The following is a 13,670-nucleotide window of genomic DNA, read 5'->3' as shown; positions in this document are numbered from 1 at the left end:
CAAACCTCTCCCGTCCCACTCCCACAAAAAATATCCTGTCCCATCCCAATCCCATAAAAAACTGGGGGAAAATCCCGTCCCGTCCCAATCCCAGAAGAATGACTCCCATTCCCTCCCACTCCCGTGCTGTTTTTTTTTTTTTTTTTTTGTCTGGAATCTGTCAGTTACAGTAAAAAAAAATAATAATACAGTACAGATCACAGCATGCCCTGCTTAGTTCAATAAAAATCCAAAATGTGATTTGTTATTTTATTGAACTGAAAGTCATCTTAACAATGCACAGTGTGTTTCATGTTGAATTTCATGCAAATCAGCTTGCAGCTGGCGTATGGCGTTTTCACGCCATCTTTCTCAACGCGTAAAAATTTTTGAGTTATTTCAGACCGCCCAGAAATATCCGTGAGCACAACTGATGTATCATTTTCAGACAGTAGTCGTTGCAACATACCTTTCACGTCTGCGTTTGGTTATGATTTTCGCAGCTAAGAAGTGCGCAAAGAAGCCTACTTCTTCTCTACCATTATCGCCACCAACTGTTACGGGTGTGTGGAGCACACCATTCACTTAACTGGCTATACCAAAGCAAACAGGAGGAGAGCATAAAGAGACAGGCCAACTATACTGAGTTCAAAATTAGTTTATTTATTTAAAAGGTATAATTCTGTATAAAGTTATCACAGTGTTATTACGATTCCCGGTCCCGCCCACTCCCGCTTACATTTTTTCCAGTCCCGTCCCAATCACGTTATTAATAGTGATTTTCTTTCCCATCCCGCGGGATTCCCCTGACCCGCGGGATTCCCGAAAAAATGTCAGCCTCTACTCCACACCCAACATTTCTAATGTATATATTTATAAATCAATAAATGTATTTAAAACATTAATCTCACTTTTAATTTTGCAGTGTAAATTATATTATCTTACTGCTAACAGCCATTTAGAATTTATTGATAAATTCATAAAATAAATTTCAAAGGTAATGCATACATTTCAAAAGTAAAAAATAGGCCTTTATAAAGGTAAATCAAATATGCAGATTTAAGATGTAAAAGCTAATAGAGCACTGATGAAAATATCGCTTCAGAATTTTTTTTTTTTACATCAGATATTTCTAGTGATACTTTTATGGGGATATTTTGTGTGGAATAGTATCTGCTGATATGAAAAGTTCACTGTATATCGTAGTAATAAATTTAATTTATGACAGCCATGAAATTGTGTTTACTTTTTACATTAAAGACATTAAATATTACATGAATGCATGTAATATAATATCTATTTCCATTACAGGTTCGGTCTTAAATTTCATATAAGGTGGTATTAAAAAGGTCTTAAAAAGTCTTAAATTTCACTTGTTCATATTTGCAGAAACCCTGTTGAGATGGACTTGTATGACACTCTTTAATGTGTACATGCATTTTATTTGGCATTTGATAGCACACACTGTGTGGTTATCTTCCCTTTTTTTTTTTTTTTTTTTTTGACAGGACATGCCAAGCCTATGATTTTAATAAAGAGTACTCACCGGATCAGAGTCTGCTGGCTCCAGAAGTGTAAGTGTGTTACCAGACACTGCAAGGTAAAGCAAAGTCAGACAGTCCACATAACAAAATCTAAATATTTGATTGTTTTCATGTCCAGTAGTACAGCAATAATGTACCTTGTGTGAAGAGGTCAGTTTCTCCTGCTGGACCAGAGTTAGTGGATGTCTCTCCCTGGATCTCTTCCATCACTGGCTTCTCTTTATTCAACTCCTCTGCTTTGATGAAGTCTTTGGTTGGGGGGCCAGATATATGAGCCTTTTTAAATCCTAAAATCAGTACAGACAATAAAATATGTCAGCAAACACTATTCACCTAATTCATAAATTTTTCAGCAATCAAGTCACTTACCAGCCTGCAATGTGTTCTTGTTCTTAATCTTGATTTGCTGCCAGGTCCTTTTTTGGCCAGACATGTTTGTTCTTTAAGAAGGATAGATATAAGGTTAGAACGATCAGATAGATGAAGTTAGATCAAATTACAGATTAGATAAAATCAATAAGACACATTTTTTTTTTATAAAAGAGTAGATAGATAAAATGAACTAAATAGATGTGCAAAGTGGGTAAGTGTTTGCAAATAATCTTCATGATAAATTTCCTGAGTAACATTCAAGTCCACTGCTCGCATTTAAGGCAAAGTGTACATTTGTGGAAATGACAAGTAACTCCTTGAATTGTAATTATTATGCCTTCAGTGGGGCACTGGTTATTTGGACTACTTACGCATTAAATCGGTCTGCTATTGTCTAAAAGGCTTTTTTCTTTGTTTTATTATATCAGCCGTTGTTACGGTCCTATATATGAGTTTGCCGTTGTGTTATGCTCCTTTTTTTTGTGTTCTCTTTCTCACTATCAAAACCCATTGGGTTACTCCCCTGGGTTCCCATTCGACCAGGCTGATGTCCATCATCGTTAACTTGCATTTATTTTGGTTAGATAGTATAGTTTATTTAGGGTGCTTTAAGGCTGAAGACTTTTCTTTTCCTTTTTATTTAGAGTTAGGTTAGAGGTTTAATAAAAAGTTAGTTTGGGTTTCGTTATATAATTTTTTACCTTTAATACACAGCCACGTCCAACTGTCCTGAGGACGAGCTCATCATCCGACTCGTTACATGTGAACGCGCTCTGGCTTAGTATACGTAAACGCCATAAGCGATCTGTTGCAGGTCTTTCTTATGGGAGAATTCTTTTTGGATAGATGCGACAGTTTGGAGAATTTAAGCACATCTCTCTGAGTTGCCTGAGTTAATGTTAACGTTACACACTGGACCAACAAAGACAAATGGTCCGTGTGGCACGGTATAAATGAACACCACTGTCTCATTTAACATTAGCCGTTTTATATATAAATGTGATCATCACTAGTGCGACCAAACAAACTGTAACGTTAACGTTAGTTACAATAGGTGTGGAACCCTCTTTTAATTGTAAATAATAGCGCCAAAAATTTAAACCTTAAGTAACGTTATTGGTAACTTAGATGGTGATTTCAGTAAGTTAGCTACATTTCGCCACTGATTATTAACTTTAGGTTACTGTAATGCATCTCTAAACAGTTTCACCAGTCTTTCTTGGTAATTTTTATTTACTTTATTAATGCTAGTGAGCTAACAGCTAATAAAGTTAGGTTATTCATTTACAAACGAGCTCATTCTCCGGAGTAAAGTTATTTACAATAATACTCTGAACCATAACTTTGTAAAAAATAAAATAAAATAAAATAAACATTCAATTTTGCATTTCACATTTCTGTTTATAAGTATAATGTTACAAGAGTTATCAAAACCCTTACCTCATACTGATGCAGCAGCAGCAGCTTCTTTTGTCATCTGTCAGTCACTTGTCGTCCGTTAAAGGTCCCATATTGTCAGAATCGAAATTTCCTGGCTTTTTTCATGATAACTGAGGTCTAGGGGCTATGTAACTACCATATGAGTTTCAAAACAGTCAATCCACAGTAACCTGCACACAGCCTGAATAAAGTAGCTGTTCATTTTCACGAGCCGCTGTGACTTCCGTAAAGATGTGACGTCCGATCTACTCAGTCACCATATCTTATGCAGTCGATCGGAAGATCTGAAAGATCCCATGCATTTACCCTCCCCTTGACAAAATGAAGAGAGAAGTGACAAAAGTGGACAAAAGAGACAGAAATACAGAGACAGTTTATTGTATTTGTGATCTGATCAACCAAAACCCATTTTAAACCCAGGTGTACATAAAGCACAAATCTGCTGTGAACCTCAAGATTGTTTCTGAAAGTCTTTCCACAGTGATGGCTTCTCTGGTGTTATAACATAACTCACATCACACTGATAACATAAAACTACAGTTCTCTCATCTGTGAAACCTCATGTGGAATTTAAGTTCTGCTTTATTTCTGAAACTTTTTCCGCAGTGACCACATATAAACGGCGTCTCTCCAGTGTGAAGGTTCATGTGGCTGTTAAGGTTTCCTTTTTGGTTAAAACTTCTTCCACATTGCTGGCAGGTTAAAGGCTTCTCTCCAGTGTGAATTCTCATGTGGTCTTCAAAGTGTCGTTTATAATTAAACTTCTTTCCGCACTGAGGGCATGTGTAGGGTTGCTCTCCAGAGTGAATTCTCATATGATCTTCAAAGTGCCGTTTTTGACTAAAACTCTTTCCACACTCAGAGCATGTGTAGGGTTTCTCTCTATGAATTCTCATATGGACTTCAAGGTTTTCATGTTGATCAAAACTCTTTCCACACTGATCACACGTGTAAGACTGCTCTCCATTGTGAATTCTCATGTGTCTGATAAAGCTTTCTTTTTGAGTGAAGCTTACTCCACACTGTTGGCAGGTGAAAAGGCTCTCTCCAGTGTGAACTTTCATGTGGGAGTTAAGGTTTCCTTTCTGGTAGAAACTTCTTCCACACTGTTGGCAGGTGTAAGGTTTCTCTCCAGTGTGCATTAAAACATGTCTTTTAAGACTTCCTCTATGAGTGAAACCCTTTCCACATTGTTGGCAGGCATAAGGTTTCTCTCCAGTGTGAACTCTCATGTGGATTTCAAGGTTTCCAGGTTGAGCAAAACTCCTTCCACACTGTTGGCATGTGTACGGCTTATCTTCTGTCATTTGAGCCATTGTCATTGAGGAAGTCTTTTCAGTCTGTGAATAACTAAAAGATTTTTCTCCATTTATGAAATCATAATCGTTCTCTTCCATTTCATTTAGTACTTCACTCTCCTCTTTCAGTGCCATCAGGTCTAAGGTGAAAAAAGACAAAAAGTTAACCCCAGTTTAATGGCACAAAATAACAGACATCAAAACATTTCAATAGTCAAAATCAAAAAACTACATCTAATATCCACTAAGCAACTGCAAGAGATGTTGCATGTAATCTGAAAAACCCTAGGCAGGCACCTATTGTAATCATTGGTGTTTTTCTTCTTCTCTCGCTCGAGTCTATGAGCGAAATTTGGCACACAGATGGAGGACAATCTCAACGAACCACAGCAACTTTGAAGTCTGTAACTCAAACCCTTTAGTGCCACCAACAGCTCAAATTTGCACTCAATAATTTTTTAATCACAGAAGCAAAATTATTAGTTTTTTTCTCTAATTTGGGTCATGCTGAGTCAAATGGACACCAAAAAGGCAGTGGTTTTATTGGATATTATCATGAAAGAGAAACTTGATTGGTGTGCTTAATGGAAACATGGCCAGTAAGAGTAAGCCTTTCTGACTGTCTGTGCCATGGATTATTTGATTCCCCATGTCTGTGGAAGGGGGCGCGGGTATCATTGTGCCGTTTTCCCAACAATTAAAAATAAATCCTTCGGCCATTCTTCTTTTTAATTCTTTTGAATGTCTTGTTTTGAGTGTCTCTGCACCCATCACTACTGCCATCGGCGACTTGCCATAAACAATGCAATAAACATCATGCTGATGTAGACAAAATTATCATACAAGTGGCAAAACTTATAAAGAGCATTTGGAAAAGCATACTTTTATAAATCATCATAAATCATAAATACTGAGGCGGCTGATAAACTGATGTGTGTCTCAATCCAGCTTGAGTCACCAGATGAAGCAGTCAGCTGCTTATTTACATGCTTCAATTTAAAATGATAAGCCATATGTGAGGTTGATGAATGATTGGTGAATGTTTTTATTTCCTGCCAGATATACTGTAATTACGCCTATTGTCACAAACGGGACGACCAAGAGTGAGGATCCAAATGCAAGGCTTTATTAGGATAATCGTAGACAGACAGACAGGGTCGAAATCACCAGCAAACATCAACAGCGAAGATAATCCAAGTTCGTAATCCAATAAACAAGCGTGGGTCAAAAGCCAGGTGAGCAGTCCAAAGCAAACAAATGAAATGAAAACAAGAAACAGGGAACTATGGCTAAGACTGAGAAAACAAAAACAGAACTATGGCTAGGGCAAAGGGAAAACAACAAAGAAACTAGGAAAACCTGGGAACGAGGAATAACGCTTGGTAAAGTCCGCAAATGCAAATCAATACTTCGCAGTGAGAGTGTGTGTGTAGCTGGCTTTTATGTAGGACAGACAGGAAGTAACCAGCGAAGCAGCAGAGGGAGCAGCAACAGTCTGTGAGGGGCAGGGCTCCCTCTGCTGGCCTGGTGTGACATAGCCCCCCCCCAAGGAGCGGCTTCCAGACGCTCTAAAAAACAACAGGAAGAAACAGTCCAGGGGAGCGGTGGGGGGGCCAGGAGACTGAGGCAGAACAGGTTGGGCAAAAGCCCTCCAGAGCAGAGCAGGAGATTCAGGAGTCCTCCAGGGCAGGGCAAGAGGCTTAGGAGCCCTCCAGGGCGGAGCAGGAGGCGGAGCAGTCCTCCAGGGTGGAGCTGGAGGCGTAGAAGCCCTCCAGGGTGGAGCTGGAGGCGGAGCAAGAGGCTTAGAAGCCCTCCAGGGCGGAGCAGGAGGCGGAGCAGCCCTCCGGGGCAGGGCAGGAGGCGTAGAAGCCCTCCAGGGCGGAGCTGGAGGCGGAGCAGCCCTCTGGGGTGGAGCAGGAGGCGCAGGAGCCCTCCAGGGCGGAGCAGGAGGCGCAGGAGCCCTCCAGGGCGGAGCAGGAGGCGGAGCAGCCCTCCAGGGCGGAGCAGGAGGCGCAAGAGCCCTCCAGGGCGGAGCAGGAGGCGCAGGAGCCCTCCAGGGCGGAGCAGGAGGCGGAGCGGCCCTCCGGGGCGGAGCGGGAGGCGGAGCGGCCCTCCGGGGCGGAGCGGGAGGTGCAGGAACCCTCCAGGGCGGAACAGGAGGCGCAGGAGCCCTCCAGGGCGGGACAGGAGGCGCAGGAGCCCCCCAGGGCGGAACAGGAGGCCGCATCATGGACTGGGACCTGAGGAGAGCAGAGACAGAGGAGGCAGACAGAGCAAGGAGAGAGGTAGAGAGTTCATGGGGGAAGGTGACCTCCCTAGTCGTGACTAGGCAGACGAGAACTTCAGGAACGGCTTTCGTGGTCGTGTCAGAGACGACAGGGAGCCTAGGCGGTGCAGGCACAGTGTGAAGCCTTGGCAGCGCAGGCAGAGCAGGGAGTCCTGGCGGAGCAGACAGAGCGAGGAGTCTTGGCGGAACAGGCAGAGCAGGGTACCTTTGTGGTGCTGGCAGAGCGTGAAGCCTTAGCGGTGCTGGCAGAGCGTGAAACCTTGGCGGAGCGGGCAGAGCGTGAAGCCTTGGTGGAGCGGGCAGAGCGTGAAGCCTAGGCGGAGCGGGCAGAGCGTGAAGCCTTGGCGGAGCGGGCAGAGCGTGAAGCCTAGGCGGAGCGGGCAGAGCGTGAAGCCTTGGCGGAGCGGGCAGAGCGTGAAGTTCCGCTATGTACGCCACCTCCGAAGGAGGTATAGGCGCAGCGGACATGCGTGCAGAAGAGCTCTCCAGAGCAAACTTGTGGGCAGACTCATGGGCAGAAGAGGCCACTGGGGCGCAGTGTGCAGCCCACACACTCAAAATGGCGATTGCCATAATAGGTAACGCAGTTGGCAGAGGAATGCCCTCCGGGTCAGTGGACGTGAGGCTTGGGAGCGTTGGCTCTGCATGGCTTGGGAGCGTTGGCTCTGCATGGTTTGGGACCGGTGGCTTGGGTGAAACATGACCTGGCTCAGGGTGTTCGGGTGAGTCGTGATCTGGCCTGGAAGGAACTGCTGTGACTTGATTGGGCGTGACAGGAGTAGCAGTGACTTGACTTAGCTTTGAGGGAGTGGTTGTGACTTGAGTTGGCTCTGGGGAAACAGCTGAGACTTGACCTGGTCTTGCTGGGACAGCGGCGGCTGGACATGATTCAGGAGATACTGCTGTGTCTTGATGTGACTCTTGAAGTGGAGTTGTGTCTTGATTTGACTCGACATGAACAGTGACTGTGACGTGACTTGTCTTGGCAGGACCGGCGGCTGGTACAGGTTCAAGAGAAGCAGACATGGAATGAACAGGCTGTGGCTTGGCTGATGTGAGCGCTGTCTTGGCAGACGAGACGTTAGTAGACGCTTGTTTGGCTGATGTGGCGTTAGCAGATGCTGGCTCGGCTGATGTGGCGTTAGCAGGCGCTGGCTTGGCTGACGTGGCTTTAGCAGATGCTGGTTTGGCTGGCGTGGTGTTGGCAGATGCTGGCTTGACTGACGTGGCGTTAGCAGGTGCTGGCTTGGCTGACAGTAAGGGACCAGCTGAACGAGCTGACAGCAGTGGGGGGTCCTCCAAGCTAGACATTAGTCTCTGATACGTCCTGGAAGGGTGAGAGTCTGACGCTGTAGCCACCATGTTAATAACAGACTCAGGTATGGCGGCCATCTTGCGTGCAGGTTCAGGCGTGGCTGCCATTTTGTGTGCAAGCATGGGCGTGGCGGTCATCTTGGGTGCAGGTTCTGGCATGGCGGCCATCTTTGCAGCAGGCTCTGGCGTGGCGGCCATCTTTGCAGCGGGCTCTGGCGTGGCGACCATCTTAGCAGCAGGCTCTGGCGTGGCGGCCATCTTTGCAGCAGGCTCTGGCGTGGTGGCCATTCTGACCGGGAACTCAGGAACGGAAGCCATCTTATGAACGGGCCTTGGAACGGCGGCCATCTTGTGAGCAGGGTCTGGAAGAGCGGCCATTTTGCGAACAGGATCAGGAAGGGCGGCCATTTTGGGTGCAGACTCAGGAAAGGCGGCCATCTTATGAGCTGACTCGGGAAGGACAGCCATCTTGGAAACAGGCTTTGGGACGGCGGCCATCTTGTGAACAGGCCTTGGGATGGTAGCCATCTTGGGGGCAGACTCTGGAGTGGCGGCAGCCATCTTGTGATCGGGTTCGGGGATGGCGGCCATCTTGTGAACAGGTTTGGGGGTGGCAGCCATCTTGTGAACAGGCTTGGGGATGGCGGCCATCTTGTGATCGGGCCTTGGGGTGGCAGCCATCTTGTGAGAGAAGTCAGACGTGGTAGATTTCTTGTGAGCTGGGTCCAATCGGGTGACCATCTTGAATGCGGACTCAGGAAGGATGGTCATTCCGAAAGCTGATTCGGGAAAGGCGGTCATTTTGTGAACGGGCTCCTGAAAGGCAGACATCTTATGAACAGGCTTTGAACTAGCAGACATCTTGTGCTTGGGCTCGAAGCTAGCAGACGTCTTGTGCTGTGGCTCGAAGCTAGCAGACATCTTGTGCTGTGGCTCGAAGCTAGCTGACATCTTGTGCTGTGGCTCGAAGCTAGCAGACATCTTGTGCAGAGGCTCTAGGCTGGCAGACATTTTGTGCTGTGGCTCTGTGAGTTCCATCATGCACGGAGAACCAGATAACAACAGCGCATAATCAAAAAAGTCCTTCAGTGTACATCTGAATTCCCTTCCAGGCAGCATTGATCTTGTTGGCTCATTCAGTCCCATACGGAATAAGTCCTTGAGGTAAACCTCATCAAAAAATGGTATTTTATGCAACAACTCACTGAAACGGTGAACATATTCCTTGACAGGGCGATCTTCCTGTCGGAGGAGCAGGAGTTGGTCGAACGGGTCCATGTTGTGATGCTGGTGGTGAATAAAGCCGCTGGATCCGGGTGTGGCGAAGTATTCTGTCACAAACGGGACGACCAAGAGTGAGGATCCAAATGCAAGGCTTTATTAGGATAATCGTAGACAGACAGACAGGGTCGAAATCACCAGCAAACATCAACAGCGAAGATAATCCAAGTTCGTAATCCAATAAACAAGCGTGGGTCAAAAGCCAGGTGAGCAGTCCAAAGCAAACAAATGAAATGAAAACAAGAAACAGGGAACTATGGCTAAGACTGAGAAAACAAAAACAGAACTATGGCTAGGGCAAAGGGAAAACAACAAAGAAACTAGGAAAAACTGGGAACGAGGAATAACGCTTGGTAAAGTCCGCAAATGCAAATCAATACTTCGCAGTGAGAGTGTGTGTGTAGCTGGCTTTTATGTAGGACAGACAGGAAGTAACCAGCGAAGCAGCAGAGGGAGCAGCAACAGTCTGTGAGGGGCAGGGCTCCCTCTGCTGGCCTGGTGTGACATAAATCAATACTTCGCAGTGAGAGTGTGTAGGTGCGTTCCATTCGACCGTAAGTGGACTGCGAAGTGGACTTCACAGGGTATTCCGCCATCTTAAGTGAGATTCCAAACCGAAGGGAGCGAACATGTTCAGTTCGAAGGGCACTGCGAACGGCATAGGGAATAAGGGAACATCAGTACTTCACTTCACAGGGAGTGGACGGGGAAAACTACCCAACTGTCATTGCGCACCGCGTCACCAGTTAGAAGTAATGATGGAGAAGAGCCGTTTAAGTTTTTTTTAAGGCTCTGAAATGAAGCGGTTGCAATAAATGTTGTTATTATTATACAAATTAGAGTGTTTATGAATGGTTATGGCGATTCATGTTACATTTGCATATTGTATTTTATGAAAAGTAAAACTGGCGAGGTGAAGCTCTGTCTTGTTTTATTTAATGTTATCACAGGATAGTTAAATATAGGCTGTGTGTGGGGAAAAAAAGTGCGTGAGATAAGACCACAAAAATCTGTTAATCTGTTAACGGTCTAAACATACATTTTGACTATATTTTTTTAGATACATATGTTTATATGTATTTTATATGTATTTAAATTTGAAAGTAAAATAAATTACAATATTTATTTATGTTAAATCATAATCTGCGTGACCCTGCCGTTGATTTGCTTTGATGACGTTTTCAGGGCATTCCAAATGAGCGATTATTGTCAGCGAAGTCCACTTCAACGGATATACCGTGCTAAGGGAGTAGGGAGCAGTGAACACTGCGTAGGGACCCTGTCGATCGGAACGCACCCTGTGTGTAGCTGGCTTTTATGTAGGACAGACAGGAAGTAACCAGCGAAGCAGCAGAGGGAGCAGCAACAGTCTGTGAGGGGCAGGGCTCCCTCTGCTGGCCTGGTGTGACACCTATAAGGACCAGCTGTTAACAATCTGTTTATCGTTGACATGAACCATTTTTTGTGTGACTGACCAATTAATAAAATGCAAGTTAACTAATCCTCTTCTTGATGAATAACATTCAGTAAACTATTAAGGGGGCAGCCCTAGTTGAGTGAAAGCAATGGCTGTTGTCGGACTTTATTTTGTATACGTCAACATTACATCAGAGCAAGTTAGAGCACTTGCACACAGCCCTTATTTACCTATTTCATATGGAAAATGTTACTTAATCCTAGCAGTGAACATTAACATTTAAATATTAAATGAGACACAAGTCTTTAAATGCTGTTTTTAAATTAGAGCACTAAGAGAACTTTAAGAAAAAATAAAGCTGTCAAAAAAGAAAGCTGCAGGAGGGCAGACAGTGTAGAAAAACATCTGCCAAAGACAAATGAATTGAGAAAATGTAGAGGACAGTTCATAGAATAGTTCAGCTTTGAGAATGAAAACCAACCTGTTTGTTCCTCAGTATCTTCATGTTTGACTCTGAATGTTTCTTCAATCTTCATGTCTTCACTCTCCTCTTTAATAAATGCCATCTTTATGTTGCATGAATCTCAGTTGCCTCACCAGAAGTGTTTTTCTGTGTTGGGAAACTTTGTCCTGTAAAATGACAATTATTAACAGGAAAAAAATAAATCTGTGTGCATCTCAATCAGCCCTAGTTCAGTAGTCAGTGCACTAGTAAGGGAGTCAGAGTGATAGTTAATAGACTTAAATGATCTAATTAGACAAACACTTACTAATCAGTTTTGATTAACATTTAATGATTAGTATATTAAATTTAATCGAGGCATATTTAAAAGAAAAATCGCTATTGTATTTTAAGATTGTCATTACAACAACAACAAAAACATTTTCAATTGTCAGTCAAAGTTGTCATTACTCATGTTTGAGTTTGTTCTCGTTGTATTTTCTCTGTTTTGAGCAGCAGGTCTCTCAGCGAGCGGAGATTCGAAACAGTGAATCATTTTGTGAATCAACTGACTCAATTGACTCGGAGTTTGTTATTCATGTTTCTGAATCACTACAGAGAGAGAAATCAGACTGATCTGTGGATGCGCTTTACTCACAATAAATAACGTTCATTATTAGATAAAATATTACAATGTTGCATTCAAAAATTATACAGTTTAAATCGAAGCTTGTAAAATCGTTTTAACCGTGTAAAACATATAATACATTGAGAGTTTTTAATGAATTTAAACACTTTAAATGATTAAGAGTACAAACCTTTCTTCAGCTGAAACACTGATGCAGGAGCGCGGCACAGCCTTATGACGTCACACACCAGATCCAAATAAAAGTCCTGTTCACGCGCTTCTGTAGGTGCGTTCCGATCGACAGGGTCCCTACGCAGTGTTCACTGCTCCCTACTCCCTTAGCACGGTATATCCGTTGAAGTGGACTTCGCTGACAATAATCGCTCATTTGGAATGCCCTGGAACGTCATCAAAGCAAATCAACGGCAGGGTCACGCATTTTATGATATAACATAAATAAATATTGTAATTTATTTTACTTTAAGATTTAAATACATATAAAATACATATAAACTTATGTATATAATAAATATAGTCAAAATGTATATGTTTAGACCGTTAATAGATTGTAGTGGTCTTATCTCGCACACTTTCTTTACAAAACGCAGCCTATATTTAGGGTTACCACTTTTAATACCCAAAAATAAGGGACGCATTCGGGGGGGGGGGGGGGTGCTGGTGGGGTCATCTCAAAAATGCTGCAGTAAAAAGGTTTTATATGAGTTGTGCATATAATATGGGACGTCCTGAATAAGAACTGATCATTGTTTTTTTTCTACTTTTTAGAAATGGGGTCTATATACCCCGTTAAAATGTAATCATGTCCCATATCTCAAAAATGCTGCAGTAAAAAGGTTTCATATGAGTTTTGCATATAATATGGGCCGTCCTGAATAAGAACTGATCATTGTTTTTTTTCTACTTTTTAGAAATGGGGTCTATATACCCCGTTAAAATGTAATCATGTCCCATATCTCAAAAATGCTGCAGTAAAAAGGTTTCATATGAGTTTTGCATATAATATGGGCCGTCCTGAATAAGAACTGATCATTGTTTTTTTTTTCTACTTATTAGACTCTAAAGTCTAATAATGTCCCATTTCTCAGAAAAGAACCGTCAAGTACACCAATAAATAAAACGGATATTAAAGCAGAAATGCAAATAAATAAGTAAAAATTCACGAGCATTTTGTAGTATTATCTCTCAGCCCTGGGCGTCTAAATAAAATGCGCTCTGCAAGCGCGTTCTCTGTGTTGTTCCTGAAACTACCGTAGTCACTGTAATATGCGCGCACACTTAAAATCAATCGCGGCTGGCTTGACCGTGTTTTTCTGAACCGCGGCTGGCTTTACCGCAGTGATTATTTGCATGAGACGCTGCTTTAAAAAAATTATAAAAAATACGGGACAAAACCCGTCCCGTATTGATTCAAAACGGGACGCGCAATTTCATTCTCAAATACGGGACGATTCCGTATTTTAAGGGACGGGTGGCAACCCTACCTATATTTAAGTATCTTGTGGTAATGTTAAATAAAACAAAATAAAACATGATAGAGCCTCACCTTGCCGGTTTTACTTTCATTCATACAATACAATATGCAAATGTAACATGAATCACCATAACCATTCAGAAACACTCTAATTTGTATAATAATAACAACATTTA

The 13,670-nt window shown here is 43.1% G+C and overlaps 1 protein-coding gene across 1 annotated transcript in view; it reads right to left on the bottom strand.

Annotated features, from left to right (window-relative positions):
- Window positions 1-3,806: 3,806 nt before the first annotated feature.
- The window catches only part of LOC141334079 (uncharacterized), a 36,514-nt gene continuing 26,650 nt past the window's right edge, over window positions 3,807-13,670 (bottom strand). The window contains exon 3 of the mRNA XM_073839230.1: window positions 3,807-4,634. Coding sequence (XP_073695331.1) covers window positions 3,881-4,634 — 754 coding nt within the window. The 3' untranslated portion in view covers window positions 3,807-3,880. The remainder of the gene's footprint in view (window positions 4,635-13,670) is intronic.

The sequence above is a fragment of the Garra rufa genome, chromosome 4 (genome assembly GCF_049309525.1).
Source record: "Garra rufa chromosome 4, GarRuf1.0, whole genome shotgun sequence".
Lineage (NCBI taxonomy): Eukaryota > Metazoa > Chordata > Actinopteri > Cypriniformes > Cyprinidae > Garra > Garra rufa.
The sequence above is the reverse complement of the archived record's forward strand: the minus strand, read 5'-3'. Positions and strand labels throughout refer to the sequence as shown.